The sequence below is a fragment of the Pipistrellus kuhlii genome, unplaced genomic scaffold (genome assembly GCF_014108245.1).
Source record: "Pipistrellus kuhlii isolate mPipKuh1 unplaced genomic scaffold, mPipKuh1.p scaffold_m20_p_11, whole genome shotgun sequence".
Taxonomy (NCBI): Eukaryota; Metazoa; Chordata; class Mammalia; order Chiroptera; family Vespertilionidae; genus Pipistrellus; species Pipistrellus kuhlii.
The window spans coordinates 44,070,489-44,088,630 of record NW_023425416.1 but is presented as its reverse complement, the minus strand read 5'-3'; the positions used below and the strand labels follow the sequence as shown (position 1 = coordinate 44,088,630).

Sequence of the window (18,142 nt, the reverse complement as noted above, 5' to 3'; positions counted from 1 at the left end):
TCTTGTTAAAACACAGGTTGCTGGACTCTACTCCCAGCTTTTCTTATTTAATGTGTCTGGGATGGGAATTAAAATTTGCAATTTTATTCAATTCCCAGATAATGCTATTGCTGCTCCTACAGAACCTACACTTTGAAAATCACTGACTTAATGTATATTTAAGTAAAACTAATTCTTAACGTGTCTCACTGTGTTAGCTAGATCACTAACACTACCTTGATATTTAAATTTAAAACAGTTGTTTGTGATCTTGTTTAAAGGAAGAGTACATTACGTAAGTTTTATGTCAGATTTCTTGTGCTATACATTGCATCTTGCATTTCTGCTTGAACTTGCTTCGATTCCAGTGTTCATGCAGTTATGCTTCATTTTAAATGGATTGAGTGTTGAGGAGAACTTTGGATGCTATTAGCCTTAAGATGGATCAGAATCATCCTAAATTCTGCATTATATTAAGATATTACTATATTTAAATTAGTATTCAATTGACTTTGCATGTATTTTTTATTGGGATTGTATTCCCAATTCTAGAATAAATGTTGCCTGTTAATAGAATCCTAGTTTATTAAACATCATTAAGTGTATATGTGTGTGTATCTTTACTGAGATATAATTCACATACCATAAAATTTACTTATTTACAAGGGTTTTGAGCAGAGCCACAGAGTAGTTTAACTATCACTCTAGTCCAATTTTAGAACATTTTTATTTTCCCAAAAAGAAACCTCTATCAGTCATTTCCCACTTCTTATCTCCCACTCACACACTCAGCCCTGGGTAGCCACTAATCTACTTTCTGTCTCTGTGGACTTGCCTATTCTGACATTTATATAAATGGAATCATACCATATGCTGTCTTTTGTGATTGACTTCTCATTTAACTTAATATTTTCAAGATTAATCCATGTTGTAACATGTATCTGTGGTATCTGTGTGTATTTTTGTATTTTTTTAATGTGTGTGGGTAATATTCCATTGTTGGGTTTACCACATTTTGTTTATCTCTTTGTCAGTTGATATACATTTGGGTTGTTTCCAATTTGTGGCTATTTTTGAATAATGCTGCTATGAATATTTTTGTGTACAAGTTTTTATATACACATATCTTCTCATTTCTCCTGGGTAGAATCATAGGAATAGAATTGCTGGGTCATATGAAAATTCTATATTTGCCATTTGGAGACTCTGCCAAACTATTTTCCAAAGTAGTGGCACATTCTCACTAGCAATGTAAGAGGATTCTAGTTTTTCCATATCCTCATCGATACTTGTTTTTGGTTTGGTTTGGTTTTTGTTTTTGTTTTCATTGTAGGTTATAGCCATCCCAGTAGGTCTGGAGTGGTTTTGATGTGCATCTCTCTAATTACTAATGATGTTGAGCATGTTTTTATGTTCTTATTGTACTTTGAGAGAAATATTTATTCAAATCCTTATCCATTTTTAAATTGAATTATGTGTCTTTTTTTATTATTGACCTGTAAGAATTCTTTATATAGTCTGGATACAAGTCCTTTATCAGACAAAAGATTTATAAATACTTCCATTCTACGGGTTGTCTTTTCACTTTTTTAATGGTATTGTTTGCCATTAAAAATTTTTATGTTCTATTTTTCTTTTATTGATAGTGCTTTTATTGTCATGTCTAAGAAGCCATTGCCTACTCCAGGTTTATGAATATTTATAGCTATGTTTTCTTTGAGAGTTTTATAGTTTTAGCTCTTAATTTAGGTCTTTCATTCATTTTGAGTTCATTTTTGTGTGTGATATGAGGTAGTAGTCCAGCTTCATTCTTTTGCATATGGATATTCAATTGTCCCAGCACTGTTTGTTGAAAAAATTATTTTTATTCCATTGACTGTCTGAATACTCTTGTCAAAAATCAGTTGATCATAAATATAAGAGTTTTGGACTCTCATTTCCATAGCATTAATCAACATTTGCACTAGTTATTTATTTCCAACAGTGATGACTTTTTCTATGTGAAATATTTTTTCTTTTTAGCTTTAAAAAAGCTACTAGGCAGTAGTAATCTACCAAATTAGACATAGTCATTAAAGAACAGACTTATAAGCTATTTTAGGCAGAAAACTTAGAATATAAAATTTCAAGCATTTTGTGGTAGTTCTTTTTTAAAAATTTTAAATTGATTTTAGAGAGAAGAAGAAGGAAGGGAGGGAGGGAGAGAGAGAGAAACATTGATACATTCATCGATTGCCCTCCGCACATGCCCCAATCAGGGATCAAACTCAAAACCTGGGTAAGTGCCCTGACTAGGAATTGAACATAATCACCTTGGATGATGCTCCAACCAACTGAGCCACTGGCCAGGGCATGGTAACTCTTTTATTAGAAATCATTTTTTTAATTGTTTACTTATTTTGATATGACTAAAAGTTGAATAATTGTTTATACATTTACATTAGCATCATTATGCAGTCCAGGAAAATACTGAAAACAAATGTCTAGGAAGTAGCAAAATTCAAATGAGTATGAAGTTTACTTGTATAAAGTGCGGCTGTATTCTATTGTACCATTGCATTCTGAATACCAAACAGCTTGTTGTTAAAACTATAAAAGTAACATTTCTGAAAACCTTAGTGAGTCTTCATTTTGTTTCTCTGACAAATACAAGTTGTCTACACATCTTTTCATCTCTCAGAGGCAACATTGCTGCTTGATTTTCTCGCCTTGGATAGCAGAGGGCATATAAAGCCCTTCATTGGCCTTGTGTCTTATCATCCCCCTGTTGTGTGTGCATGTTACTAAACAAGGAGTTCCCCAAACTGCTTTTATTTTGCAAAAGTGCATCTTCATGTGTTTGTGCCAGTGCTGTCGTTTCCTGTTATATATTGTATATAGTATATGTATGTGAACATGATATTTTAGGTAGCAGGCTCATGACTTGGACTTTCTTTTAGGAGTCTCTGTCTGAAGTGGAAGAAAAATACAAGAAAGCTATGGTTTCTAATGCACAATTAGACAACGAGAAGAACAATTTGATCTACCAGGTAGATACCCTCAAGGATGTTATTGAAGAACAAGAGGAACAGATGGCAGAATTTTATAGAGAAAATGAAGAGAAATCAAAGGTAACTGCTCATCTTGTATTACACTTTTCTTTTGGATCAGAAAATTAGTCTGCCATTTAAAAAGTGCTGGGCTTAATGGAAAATGTGCAGCATACCTGGGAGTGATGTTTCAGCCAAACCAATTGGTCCAAGGAAATTGACAGAACATAACAGATCCTAAATATTTTTCTTTTTAAATTTTTATAAGATTTATTTTACTAAAGAGAAGCTTATGACCTTCTTTAGTTTCTGAAAATAGAACTCAAATTTTATCTTTATTTTCTATCTCTTAATTGGGACAGTTACAGTTAATTACTTGTTTCTTCCTGTTTTGACTGGCTAGAACTTCACAAAGCTTCAAAGACTTGGAGTGTGTCTTTTTCAAGAAAAACTGTTTTCTAAATGATTGGAGAAAATTTTAATCAGTAATTTAGAAACAGCATTGTGGAGACATGGGTCAGAAATATATGTATGTTTTCTTTAGAGCTCTATAAACTATGTTGTTAAAATTGCAGAGAGAAAATTAAAGTGTAACTCCATCTTTAAAGCAATTGTCCCCTCATCTCTTACTATTCAGGTCAGACAGTTTAAATAGGAAGGGCAAGATTGCCGAAACGGGTTTGGCTCAGTGGATAGAGCGTCGGCCTGCGGACTGGAAGGTCCCAAGTTCGATTCCGGTCAAGGGCATGTACCTTGGTTGCGGGCACATCCCCAGTGGGGGCTGTGCAGGAGGCACCTGATCGATGTCTCTCTTTCATTAATGTTTCTAACTCTATCCCTCTCTCTTCCTCTCTGTAAAAAAATCAATAAAATATATTTAATAAATAGGAAGGGCAAGATAAAGAGTTTTCAAAATAAAGAATTGGTTGTTCCCCTTGGTGGTCAGTGCACATCATAGTGAGCGATTAAAGTCCCGGTTGCTCGAACTCCCAAGGAGACACTTTACATATTTTTTTTAATTCTTTATTGTTGAAAATATTACATATGTCCCCTTTTTTTACCCATCAACCCCTTCAGCCCGCCCCCTCCTCCCTTTCTCTTCCCCTACTTCCCTTCCCCCCTCCACTTCAGGCCCTCACCGCCGGGCATGTTCCCTTGACCAGAATTGAACCTGGACCCTTCAGTCCGCAGGCTGATGCTTTATCCAGTGAGCCAAATCAGCTAGGGCTCAAGAGTCTATTTTTGATAGCTTCTTTGCTGTCTAACACAAGAAGGTGTTCCAGGCTCATCTGGTACATCTCCTGCACAGATCTGAGTCAGCTGTTTGTCCAAGGAGCCCTACTTCTCTTTTAGTGAAACTAAATTTCCCCTCTGCATATTTTAACAATATAGCTTCCTATGGTTGCCAGGGTTGCACTTGCCACCAAGTTCATTGCTGATTATAAGCTTTTTTAGCATCAGGTGAACATGTATGTGGGATATTTTTAAAAATAATTAAAAAACAAAAGTTTTTAAAGTCAAAATATGAGTGGGTGCTTATGGTTCTAGTTCATGTTCAGGACTCTAGGGTTTTTACTTAGAGTCTTCCTTATACTAGTATATGTACATCCCTTTTTCCCCCACACTACCACTTTCAGTTCTTAAAGTCACTGAGGATGATAGTAATTATGTTATATTCTATGCTCATTGCTTTATCCCACAGTACCCAGAATAACAACGTTACCACCAACAATATAATTACTTAAAATAGTTATGTCTTTTGTTTTGTTCTGTTGGTTGTTATTTGACTGCTAGGCTACGTATAGTCCAACCCTTATTTTTAAAAGTTACTTGAAATAGTTTCTGTCCCTGTGCTTATGTTGCTAACTGGTTATATAGTTCCCTGCATTTATTTCAATATTTAGAAATTGCCTTTTTACTTTTTATTTTTAAAATATTTTTACTTTTAATGGTGGTAAAAAAATATATAACAAAATTTACCATCATAATCATTTTACAGTGCATAGTTCTGGACTGGTAAGTATATTCACATTGTTGTAAAACATATGTCCAAAACTTTTTCATTTTGTAACACTAAAACCTTGTACTTTCTAAATATCTCCCCATTTTCTCCTCCCCCCAGTTCCTGGCATCCACCATTCTCCTTTCTGTCTCTATGAGCTGTATTACTCTAGATACCACATATAAGTGGACTCATATATTTGTCTTTTCATAACTGACTTATTTCTCTAGCATAATGCTTTCAAGCAAGGTTTGTTTATTTTGTAGCTTGTAATGGGATTTCCTTCCTGAATAAGACTTCTCTATCTATCTATACCACTTTAATCCATGTATATGTCAGAGGATATTTGGGTTGCTTCCCCAAGGAATTGCTTTTTATTTTTGTTTTACAGTTATATACAATAAAATGTTTATATATATCTGAAGTCAAATCAACAAAAAACATTCAAAGAAGTCAACCTTCTAGCTCTTTCTCTTCACCCTTCCTTAAAAATTTCCTTCCTTAAAATTTTAAATTTCTAGTTTATTCTTTCATTTTTAAATCTAAGATATATATTTTTGCCATTCAAAAAATATTTGCAAATATATATGTTCCTCCTTTCTTAGAAAATGGTAGCATACTGTAAGTACCATTCTGCACCTTGATTTAACCACCTTTTGATTGTGTTATATAGAGATCTTCCTCATTTTTTAAAATCACTGTATAGATTTTTTCATTATGTGGATGTACTATAGTTTATTCTAGCAGTTCCCTATTAATGGACATTCAAGTTGTTCGTAGTCTCCTGCTATTAAAAATAGTCCTGCAAAAATGATGTACTCGTAGGTCTTTTTAATTTGGGGGCATTATCAAAGTGGGTTTACCTGGCTCAAAAGGTATGGTAAGGCTGCTAGATTCTGCCGAATTATTCCCTCCGTAAGAGTTATAACATTTTGTATTCCCACCAAAATGTGTGAGAGGGACTGTTTTCTATCTCATAGTAATTTTCTGAATTATGTTGTCAAGTTTTTGGACTCTTACTAGTGTTATAATGAGACATACGATTTTCATTTCTATTTCTCTTAGTATGATAATCTTTTCATGTTCAAAACAATTTTTTTTTCTGTGAATTCTCCACCTTTTAGTCCATTTTTCTATATAGTAGTGTGTTTTTTCTTTCTAGTTTTAGAGACTATAATAGAGAGTAACTTTCTGTTTCTTATATAAGTTGTAACTATTTTTTGCAATCATTTTACTCTGTTTTTAGCCTTTGCTATTCAGAAGTTTTTATTTTTATTTAATTTATTATCTCTTTCTCCTTCTTGCTTGCAAAATTTTTAGCCACTTTTAGTAATGTTTTCCTCATTCATTGGTTATAAGAATTCCATAATACTCTAACTGTTCCCCCCCTCCCTTGCTCTCTCCATTTCCCTTCCTTTCTGAACATTTCTGATCCATTTGGAATTGGTCCCGATGTATGGTGCAAGGTTTGGTCTCACTTTTCTTTTTCCATGCAGGTATCTAGTAATTCTAACACTAATTTAAAGTATTTTTTTTCTTACTGATTTGAGATGCTTTTTTAGTTTTGTTGTTGTTCAATGTATTTGTCTATTGGTTCTACTTAACATATTGTAATTGGGTCTATTTTTGGTTGTTCTATTCTGCTTCATTGATTTGTCTTCATGAGGCATCACAACAATGTTTTCATTATGTGGGCCTTATTATATGTTCTGATATCTAATAAGGCTGGCTTTCTTCTTTTTCAGGATGCTTTCTGTCCATTTTTTCTTCCAGATGTACTTTATAATCAACTTTTCTTGCTCTAATTAAATGTATGGATTAATTTGAGAGAGAACTGACATTTTTATGATATTTGAGTCTTTTTTTCCAAAAAGATAAAATGCCTTTCCATTGGCTCTCTGTCATTCACAAATGTTTTATATAATTTTCCTCAGATAGATTTTATATATTCTTGCAAGTTTACATGAATGTATTTCTTAAATTTATTTTTTAATTTTATGTGGTAATTTTTTAACCTGTTACTTTACTAAGTCATCTCATTGTTCCAATCAATTTGCCATTGATTAGTTTGGGTTATTCCTATAAGATGAAAAATGAAAAATTTCTGTACCTTTCCATAGACCACAGAATTTTCCTAAGTTACTCTGCATGGGCAGTTCAGGGGTGTTTCTGGAGGACATACTTAGCCTCTATGTTATTATGTTGTACATGTTTCATTTTGCTGTGTGCCATTATCTGGGTAAACTGTATCTTTTGTTTAATAACAGGAGTTAGAAAGGCAGAAACATATGTGTAGTGTGCTGCAACATAAAATGGATGAACTTAAAGAAGGCCTTCGGCAAAGAGATGAGCTTATTGAGGTATGTACATGAACTGAAGAAATACTGAATTTTGAAAAAATACATTGAATGAGAGGGGGGTATGCATTGGGAGGGAAAGGAGTTAAAACACTGCAAAGAGTTTACTACTTACTTGTCTCTTCATATTTAGCTGTACCTTACAATTTCACAAACATGAAACATAATGGCTTAAACAATTAATACTATGAACCCTATAAACAGTCCTCTTTTTAATAATAGAAGCTTTTATAATTGCTTTTATTCCTAAGCACATTCTTTTCTACAGACATTTTAGGAAATGGGTAAAGGAAGGATTACAGAGTACATCATTCTTTGGAATGTAGTGAATGCTGTCTTTGGGAACATGGTTCTGGGGGAATAAGAAGCTTGATCCTCACTGAGGTAGATGCAAATAAGAAGTTGTGGAGGCACCTTATATACCAAAAGGCAAAGGCTGGCCAGTGCTGACTTCAACTTTCTCCTGGTGGAGGGACTCTGAGCATCAGTGGTGGCAACCTTTTAGGAATGGGAAGCAGTGTGGTCCACCAAGAGATCTTTGGAAGCATTTACCATCCTCCTGTGTCTACTACCTCACATGCCATTTCTGTTTATGTATAACTGAAAATTCTTGAGTATGACAAAACAATGCTTTTTTGGTCTGCAGAATCGCATGGTAAAATATATAAGAAATGTGTAACTAAGGAAAGTAGGAGATCATAATTTACCAATAATGCATAAAAGAAAACCTGTTAAACATAGGTAAAAGGAAAATTGAGCATCATTGTCTAAACAGAAGAGTTGTTTAAGAATGACTAAATACTAATTTCTAGTTTTTCTAAACATTGATGTATTTATAATGCATGATTTTCTTTCTAGCATAGATTCTAACAAAAATTCAAAATGACAAAGCTAAGATTAGTCTCTCGGTTTTTTTTAGTGTTTTTTTTTTTTTTTTTTTAAGTTTTGCTTAGAAATTAAAGTTTAAAACTACTGGTTGTCCTTTATGATAAGGATCATAAGCAAATCTGAATTTTCCTCTTTAGAAATGTAAGTTTGTCCATGTTTGGAAAAGGCAGTTCTCAGGAAGAGTCCACATGTGGGGCTGGATGCACACAGAAACCCTAGCTGGCTTGCTGCCACATAGCTGTGGTTGGAACTTATTCCAGTCCCTTCCCTACTCTATAGCGGTGAGCCACTGCGAGTCCTGTCTCCCAGCCGCTGGATGTCTGCCTTCCTTTCAGCAAGCAACTCCTGCTTTTCCTGTTCATCACAGCCGGTCCCATTTTACTGTTTTTTAAAATCATCTTTCTTTTATTTCTCTTTTCCTCTCTCACCCCCTTCCTTGTTTCTTTCTGCTCTTTCATTACCTCTCTTCCCCTCTTCCTCTGCAGGAGAATCAGCGTATGCAGCAGAAAGTAGACACCATGACAAAAGAGCTGTTTGAGCTCCAGGAGACACTGCTTTGGAAAGATAAAATCATTAGGGTATGAAGTGAAATTGGGCTTTACTCCCAAGCTCATCGACAAGGAATAGACCAATATAATTTAACTCAGAGATTCCAAAAACCTGTCCTTTTGACTCTTCTTAAGCATTTAAACAGCATGAAACATAATAAGTAGAAGACAAACTTTTAGGGGAAAACCTGATACTATGCCTGGAAAGAACTCCACTCTCTTGCTGCCTCTGGGCTTGTGAAACCTACCAGTAGGAACTTCCTAAGGAAGTTGTTCTTTATTTCCTCACGATTCTTATCCAGAAGCAGCCACAGGCATTTAATCCAGACTCTGTGGGTAGCTTTATATCCTTACATTGCAACAATTTGGATAAGGAGCAAGAGGATAAGGAGTAGGGCTGAGGGAAAGGTTATTAGCATTCCATAAATCCTTGGTAAGTAAAATAGGAAGAGATTAAGATCAGTTTAATTACGGAAGTGAATAGGAATGTCAGATTTGTTAGAACTGCCAAATTATGAGGTCATCTCTAATTATAATCTCATAACTCCTCAAAGCAGGGGCCCAGATAAGGGAAAAGTCTTCAGTGCTTTTTTGCTAAGCCCTTTAAGTAGATCCCAAGTGCACAGTAGGCTGAAAAGATTTCCACCAACTCACCCTGTGTGCCCTTTGACTGGCAGCCCCATCTCATGGCACTAGCTATCTGTTCCGCATTTGGGGCCCACATAGCCATAATTGCCAGAGGCTTACCTTCTCAGGGATGGGCTGTGGCGGGGAAACGGGTTAGGTGGGTTAAGGAAAGATTGCAAAGATCCCCAAGAGCACCTGTGATAGACATAACCCTCTGGATCACACCCCCCATTGTTAGGAGAGTCTGTTTAATATCTAGTTCTTTTCACACCTCCAGTGACCCTATCCTGTCATTAATGAGAATGAGCACCTGGTAAACAAGATGCCTTCTGAGGAGTTTGGTAGACCAAAAGCTTCAAAGAAATAAAGCTACCTTTTAGAGTTTCTAATACTTAAATACCAAGTTTCTAAAATTCTTCCCAAAACTAGAAGAGCATTCTGCAGTATAAATTAACAACTCTGTTAACAGTTTTAAAATTGTGAGCTACTGATCTTATTTAAATTTTTACTTGGGAAATTTAAAATGAGATGTGAAAAATGTGTAGCACAGACGAAACCGGTTTGGCTCAGTGGTAGAGCATCGGTCTGCGGACTGAAAGGTCCCAAGTTCGATTCCGGTCAAGAGCATGTACATTGGTTGTGGGCACATCCCCGGTGGGGGGTGTGCAGGAGGCAGCTGGTTGATGTTTCTCTCTCATCGACGTTTCTAGCTCTCTATCCCTCTCTCCTTCTCTCTGTAAAAAATCAATAAAATATATTTTAAAAGAAGAAAGAAAAATAGTATCCATGTTTGTCATGAACCAACTTAAAATGAGTTTAAATTTAAAAAAAGAAAAAAAATGTGTAGCACAAAGTACATAATTTAAAAGTTTAAAATCTGGTCACTGTCTAGAATGGGTTTCTTTTAGGATCTTAAATAATATTCTTTAGCACCTATCAGCAAGCCTGTGATTTCTATTTTGCATAATCATCTCAGTATTTTAAACTGGTTATTTTGGTCTAGCCAGAGAAAAATTCTAAATCTCTCAGCCCAATAAAATAGCTCTTTAAAAGGTTTTTTTCCCCCCCCCTTATAAAAAGGCTGAGCTGATGGTCAAGATATAAATTATTTGACTTTTTACGTTTCTTGGCATTATTAAATAAGGGGATATCTTGCTTCTATGTGGTATATAATAATGTGTTCCTTTGGATTTTTTTTAATTAAACTTTTAAAACATTTTTTAGATAATTGTAGAGTCACATGCAATTGTGAAAAATATACAAAGAGATATTCCCCAATTGCAACATCTTGCAAAACTATAGTACAATATCACATCCAGGATATTGACCTTGAAATAGTCAAGATACAAAACATTTTCATCACTGTTATAAGGATTCCTCCTGTTGCCCCTTTATAGCCATATCTACTATTTCCCCTACTCTGTCTAAATCTCTGGCAACCATTAATCTGTTTTCCTTTTCGATAATTTTGCCATTTAAGAATGTTATATAAGTAGAATTATATAGTATACAACTTTTTTAATTACCTTCTTTCACTCAGCATAATTCCCTTGAGATTCATCCAAGTTGTTGCATGTATTAATAGTTTGTCATTTAAAAATTAAAATTAAAAAGTTAAAAACTGTGACAAAGTACAAATAACATAAAATTTACTCTTTTAGGTGTAGAGTTAGTTGTGATATTAAGTACATTCACATTGCCATGCTTTCAGCGCCACAATCTATCCACAGAACTCTTTTCATCTTATAGGACTAAAACTCTGTATCCATTAAATTACAACTCCCCATCTCCTCTTCCCAACCCCTCCCAACTACCATCTACTTTCTGTTTCTATGACTTTGACTCAAGGCAGCTCATCTGAGTGGAATCATTAGTATTTGTCTTTTTGTGACTGACTTATTTCACTTAGCATATGTCCTAAAGGTTATCATACTGTAGCATATGTCAGATGTCCCTTTTTAAGATAATACTATTCCATTGTGTTACCCACCACATTTTGTTTATCCTATCATCTGTTGATAGGCACTTGGTTTGCTTTCACCTTTTGGCTCTTTCAAATAATGCTGCTTTGAACATGGGTTTGTAAATATCTTTTTGTGACCCTTCTTTTATTTCTTTTGGGTATGTACCCATAAGTGGAATTGCTGCATAAATGGCAATTCTAGGTTTAATTTTTTGAGGAACCACCATATTTTCCATGGCAGCTGCACTAACATTGCCATCAGCTCTGCACAAGTGTCCCAGTTTCTCTACATCCTTACCAACATGTTTTCTGTTTTGTTTATAGCAGCCATCCTAATATATGTGATGTGGTCCTCTCTTGACTTACAACATTTTCAACATGGCCAATGACTACCTAATATATCACTCATCTCTAGCTTCATTTTCAGGATTTAAATTTAGTAACTTAATAGAAGAGCATGACCTTTATTGTCCTGTTAAAGTTGTTTTCTTTAGTTCTTCACTGATCCTAGTGCTCATGTCTTTATCCCCAAGGCTGTTCCAAGCACCAGGTGGCCATATGTAATATATATATACAAAGTACCTATATGTCCACATATTCCAGTTTAAGACTCACTCCCATTCTGACTACCCTGTGCAATTATATGGAGAGTTAACCTGTTGCCCAAAGTTCAACCTGTTATACATATCTTTAAGCCTTCTTGACACTGGAATTTGAGGTTAGGTCAAGGATAAAGAATTATTTAGACTGTCACAAGCATGTACTTTTTGGCCTAAAAAAATTTTCACTGTAGGAACTATTATTGAATGTAGACACAAGGGTAGTGGTTAGATGGTCAGGTAATACAGAAGATTTCAGATTCAGCGTGAATACATGTGGTCTAATTATACAGTATTTCAGTCCTCTTGAAACTTTGTGGTGAAATGAGAGCACTTACAGGATGTATTTTATTTTCCCATCCATAATTATGGGAAGACAAAATTAAAAAGTCCAAAAGTAAAGATAAAATTCAATGCTGTAAGATGTGGAAGAGGAGCAAATGGCATATTCGAGCATTTGCTAGAATTCCTGGTTTCAAATTGGTCTGTTCCTAAGAGATCATTTCTGTTTGGTGGTGGTGGTAATACAGAGCATGTTGTGATAGTGATCGCTAACTCAGTAAGTGTGCTGATGCACGGCCTACCTTGTGCACGCAGACACCCGTAACCACAACTGTCTAACCCAGCAGACAGAACAGCAACTGTCAACAAGGGTGTTGTTTGTGCTTTGCTGTCTTAGTGTTACGTTTGTTATTAATGCAGTGGAGTGTTAATATTAATGCCTTATGATATTAGAAAATCATTATTAATTCACAGGCAGACTCCAAACATGTCATACAGTGTGATTTGTTGAAGGGAAGTTAGATTTTGATGTTGCAGTTTGAGTGAGGAGTAGGACTTGACCTGTGGACCACTTTTCCAGCAGCATCTGGGAACAGAATTGTGGCCTTCATGGTGCTGCCATATAGAAAAAATATGCAAGAGCTTCTGATTCATTTTCTAGCTTTGCCACTTACTGTGACATTGAGCAAAAATATATAACTTCTCTGAGCTTCAGTTTTCTGATTCATGAAATGGGCATAAGACAAAATACAGATTATATAAAGGAGAAATTATGTAGATATAGATATACTTATTTATGTGTATATAACACTGTCTATATAGTAGTTGGAGCTACGCAAATTGTAGTTTGAGCTGTGTAAATCGTAGTTGCTCTTATCCCTTACTTCCAGTTTGGTTGCAGAATAGGATTATAATGGCTTTAAAAATTGTCCAGTTATTGAGCAACCAGTCACTAAGCAATTGACCACTTCTAAACCCAATAAACTGAGAAGAAAGTAACCTGTTGTGGTTTACTCAGATTAATGGGAGTGCTGGCAGAAAACATTAACTATATAAACAAATGGATGGAGAAAGGCTTTTTCAAATAGTCCAGCGGTCAGGCCCCTGAATAGACTGCCCAACGTGGGTATTATTTTGAGGCCCAAGGATAAAAGTGCGTTTCTGCTTCTGCACTGTCCTCAGTTCTGACAGCCATGAGATTCAGGCAGTGGCAGGAAAATGCAAATGGGGACAGCAGCTGGCTTCCCTGAGCCCTCCTTGTCTCATGCATGGCTGGTGGGGCTTTCCACTGAGGGCCTCTTGAAGCCTGAGCCCACGCTGTGGGAGCTGAGGTTAGCCCTGCCCCTTTTCAGATGAGGAAACTGAGGCAAAGACAAGTTAGTATGTGCCAGGACACAAAAGCCAGATTCCAAAACCCATATTTGCTACCCTCTGTAGGTGGGCTGTATTTATGTTGTCAGTATGTTATTTTTGCTTTTCACATTTTGAAGGTACATCAGAAAACCAAATTACTCTTAATTGTATTTAATTAAATTAACAAAGTGGGTTCTCAAGAATCCCTTTGGAGATTAGCCATTTTTAATTAAGCGGTACTTGAGGAATATTTTGCCACGTTACTTGAAGAAAAATCACTACAGCCTACATTTAATTAAAATACCTTGTGCATACTGATCTTTTTTCTTCCAGAACTTTTTCTAAAATCAAGTATATTCTTGAATAAACTATTTTAGGTGAAATCTGAGGGTTTTATTTGATTGATTCACCAAATGAAAAGGTACTAGGAGATCAGTAAGGTCAACTTTATTTCACCATTACTGCTGCCTTCGTTTTCCGTTTCCTGTTTGTTCATGGACTGGAAAAGAAAGATTCGTTTTCTTGCCTGATGTGATAAGCATGTTTTGTCGAATTTCTGCACGATTAACCAGTTGCTATTAAAACTCCCTTCTGGAGATATATATATCCATCTAACTTCCTATTTCCTCCCAGCTCCTAATGTTGCCTTGTCTTTTATGCCTTTATCTTTATTTAATTCGGGTACTTCTCTGCTCCCTTTCACTTGCTTTTTTTCTGTGCCATTCTGTCCCTTGCTACCCTGTCTAAAACCAGGCCCTAGAGAAGCAGAAGGAATACATTGCCTGCCTTAGGAATGAGCGAGATATGCTCAGAGAGGAGCTGGCTGACCTGAAGGATTCGGTGAAGACAGGAGAGGTATGTTAGCATCAGCCTGCAACTCATGTCCCTCAGCGCTTTCTTCTTCCTTTCATCCTGTCATCTTTCCTGGCATGAGTACAAACCACACTGATCGTTCTTCAATCCAAGTTTGGTAGGCTTAAGTCATTTCTTCTACAGAGCTGTGTTCCATGTAACTAGCTCTGCCCGGTTTCACCTGTGGCAAACCTGTTGTCAGAGTCACCTCACACAGCATGCCCCCTCCGTGTGGGCCGTCTTTTGATGGTGGGTTTTTTCTTCCCCACAGAAACATGGCTTAGTTATAATCCCCGACGGCACTCCCAACGGTGATGTCAATCATGAGCCAGTGGTTGGAGCCATCACTGTGGTGTCTCAGGAAGCTGCTCAGGTCTTGGAGTCCGCAGGAGAAGGTCCTCTAGGTAAGACACTGGTTGCTACCTTAACTTGGGTTAAGGTGACCCTATTAGACTTCCAGCTTGTTCATTTACCATCTTGAAAAACAAAACTACACACAAAGACTGTCTGAGCCTTATCTAGATCCTTAATGGGAAGAAATGGGGGCACGTTATCTTCAGACGTCCTTGACTGTGGTAGACCAGCATTTGGGTCATTGTGAGTCCCCTGTCTGGAAGCTGTGGGTATACACATGTTGCTTTTTCACTTAGAGATAGCACATTGCTTTTTCAATTAAATAGAAATCTTCTGGTCCCAGGGAACCAGTGGGCTTGTAGGCGACTTTCCAAGTGTATTTTCTTCTTGGAGCATCTGGTTCTGTGTTCTGCTTATCCCAGGGTTCTCGCAGCTCTTTGCCACCTTGTTTCTTAAGGCAAGAAAACAGATGACCAAGAAGGTAGATATCGGTGTTATTTCTAGAGCAGGGCTTCTGAGGCTCTTGTCTAAGCCTCTTCAATTTAACCCTTTGAGATTCTAGTGACACCTCTCTCAGGAAACCACACAGATGTCTACCAATTATCTCCACTAAGAATCTTGCTCTACAGGGGAAAAAAATGATCCAGATAGATACTGTATCATCAGCCTACTTTTACTTATTTAAAAAATCTTTTTTTCATGTTTTTGTAGATGTGTAGGTTTCCTAGAAAAGTGGGCTATAAGAGTGGGGGTTGGGGGGGAATCTTCTAAAGTTAGTGAACACAGTCTCGAATGTACAGACTTATAGAAATGTGATTGTAGAGCACTTTGATGAAGCAGAAGATGCTAGAAGGCAAGAGAGAGCTGCTCTAGAGAATGGGTGTGATCCAGAGCATTTCCTCTGCTTGGAAGGTGCTGAAGAAACCGAACTTACACTTAGCTGGGACCCTAATTGGCTGTAAGAGGTGCTGGCTAGGTGTCAGCTGCTGCTTTTACTCGTCTGTGGGTATCCCCTCAGCCCAAGGGCCTGTTTTAATATATGTGCTTCTCCCTCCAGGCTAGGAGCAGGCCCAGTGACCCTGCTACAAAGCCTGATTAGCCCTTGATGGCCTGCATTTTAGAGCTGGGCCCATCCTCCCCCCCCTAGTTGTTGTGGGCCATTGCTTCTTCCAGCGTTGTGTTCCTCTGGTTTTTTTGTTCCAGCTTCTCTAAGTCCCACTCTTGACCCCTGTCTTCTATCCCATATTTTGTTTTCTCCTGCTAAGGGCTTAATTAAGCTTGTGGGAGCACTCTTGGCATTTGAGTTGTCTCTCTACTAGTGAGAGCTTGCAAAGTTTTGAAACAAGGAAATGATCTTTGTACTTTAGTTTGTTTTTAAGTGGAAAATCACTGCTCTAGGGAGCACGTGTATTTAGTGCCCTGATAAATATCCATTGTGTGGAAATATGTGTTGAATAATGAAGTACTTTTCCTTACACCATCAAGCCTTCATGTCTTGATAGTCAGAGCTGTAAATTGTGTATCAGATATTTGCTCTTTTTCAATTTGTAGAATTATTTTTAATTGTTCATATATTATATTATGACAAATTTAGTTTACAACCTTTTTTGTTTGTTTTAGATGTAAGGCTACGAAAACTTGCTGGAGAGAAGGAAGAGCTACTATCACAGGTAATGTTAATTGTAACTAAGTCACATGGTAAAATGTTAGCAAACTATTGTACACTAGAAAGAGATGTGCTTATTTTAAATATCAGCACTCAAGTGCTGATAATTCATATTTTACCTCTTATTGTTTTTTAAAAATAATGTATAGGACACATAGCTTGAGGGTCGAACAGTCCTACAAAGCTTGCTATGAAGCCGGAAGTGCTCTTTCCTGCCCCCCAGCCATACCCCAGATCATTCCTGCTTGGTGCTTTTACCTGATTCTTTGGTGTGTACCGTTGTTTCTTTGCATATAAATAACATGCTTACATTGCTTCTCAATTGTTCTGTTTTTGGCCTTCTCTGTTGCCATCCACCTGTGGAAGGTGAGCATTTAGCTTTCTTTCATCTCCTGTTCCTACCACACACGTATACCTCCCATCCCCACATCTGCCTAGTAACGAAACAGTATCCTTCCAGTCCTTTCATGTTATTAGACTTTGTCAACACTCCTCACAGTGGAGCCTTGTAGCACTAGGACTGCCTCTCATCTCTTCCACAGCTCTTCATTTTCTCCAAAGCAAGTGTTGTTATGTTCCTTTCACTTGCTTTTCTATATGTGTATTACTAATTTAGCTGTAGACTTTCCAATGGTAGGTTAAGTCCACTATTTAGTAGGCACTATTCTAGGCATTTGAGATATTTCAATGAACAAAATAGTTAAAAAAAAAAAATTCCTGCCCTAGTGGATTGAACATTCTAGTGGTAGGAGACCAAGCAGTATACAACAAATATAAATAACTAGAGGCCTGGTGCATGGATTCATGCACCAGTGGGGCCCGTTGGTCTGGCCTGTGGGGATCAGGCCAAAACCAGCTCTCTGGTACCCCCTGAGGGGTCCCGGATTGTGGGAGGGCGGTTCTCAGGTGGCTCACCCAGAATTGGGCTACCTCCTCTCTGGTTCTGGGTGCGTCACCTGAGAACTGCCACTGCCAAGTGACCACAGCTCGGCAGCTCCTGTGTTGAGCTTCGCCCTCTGGTTGTCAGTGCACGTTATAGCTACTGGCCCGTTGGCTGGTTGGCTGGTTGGCCAGTCACTTAGGCTTATATATAGATATAGCTAGATAGATAGATAGATAGTAAATTATGTGTTATGTTAGAGATTTGTGTGAATGCATTTATTGTGTTTCTCCAGCCACATTAAACTTTATCGGTGCAGACGTGGAGTAGGCAGTTAGCTTTTATCAGACAAGTTTAATAGGGCAGAGGATGCAAGGGTGTGTGCAACAGAGTGGTGATGGACCTAGAAATTAAACTGGGTAAGGAGGTTTGAGAGGACATCCAGGAAGATCAAAGCCCACTGGAAAAAAATGGGAGCAATGGATTACAGTGCTAGTGGCATCCAATGATTTTTGGAGTTGGGGTCCAGAGAGAATGAGCTGGGAAGATCTGGAGTAGCGGTTAGAGAGAAGATATGTGGATTAGATGCATGTAGAGGTTGCAGTTATCTAAACCAGCAGTCGCCAACCTTTTGGACCGCACGGACCAGCAGTGGTCTGCGGACCCCTGGTTGGTGACCGCTGATCTAAATGATGAGCTATAGTACTTGATTGTGGGAGTGAGTGGCTGAGGGCAAGAAGGAACAGATGCCAAGATCTTTAGA

General features: G+C 37.2%; 1 protein-coding gene and 1 long non-coding RNA gene across 48 annotated transcripts in view; both read left to right on the top strand.

Moving 5' to 3' along the window:
- Nucleotides 1-18,142, top strand: part of LRRFIP2 (LRR binding FLII interacting protein 2) — a 93,500-nt gene that overhangs the window by 68,050 nt on the left and 7,308 nt on the right. For 34 of the 47 annotated variants that reach the window (XM_036431806.2, XM_036431807.2, XM_045579381.1 and 31 more), the window contains 6 exons: nucleotides 2,919-3,089; nucleotides 7,278-7,370; nucleotides 8,741-8,833; nucleotides 14,381-14,482; nucleotides 14,751-14,883; nucleotides 16,454-16,503. In XM_036431806.2, the coding sequence (XP_036287699.2) occupies nucleotides 2,919-3,089; nucleotides 7,278-7,370; nucleotides 8,741-8,833; nucleotides 14,381-14,482; nucleotides 14,751-14,883; nucleotides 16,454-16,503 (642 nt within the window). Of the gene's footprint in view, nucleotides 1-2,918; nucleotides 3,090-7,277; nucleotides 7,371-8,740; nucleotides 8,834-14,380; nucleotides 14,483-14,750; nucleotides 14,884-16,453; nucleotides 16,504-16,646; nucleotides 16,769-18,142 lie in introns of all 47 variants that reach the window. The other 13 variants (XM_045579384.1, XM_045579404.1, XM_045579410.1 and 10 more) reach the window with 4 other exon arrangements.
- Nucleotides 8,840-10,680, top strand: LOC118715483. Its single transcript, XR_004986914.1, has 2 exons — nucleotides 8,840-9,971; nucleotides 10,263-10,680. It is a non-coding gene; the product is annotated as an uncharacterized LOC118715483 (long non-coding RNA).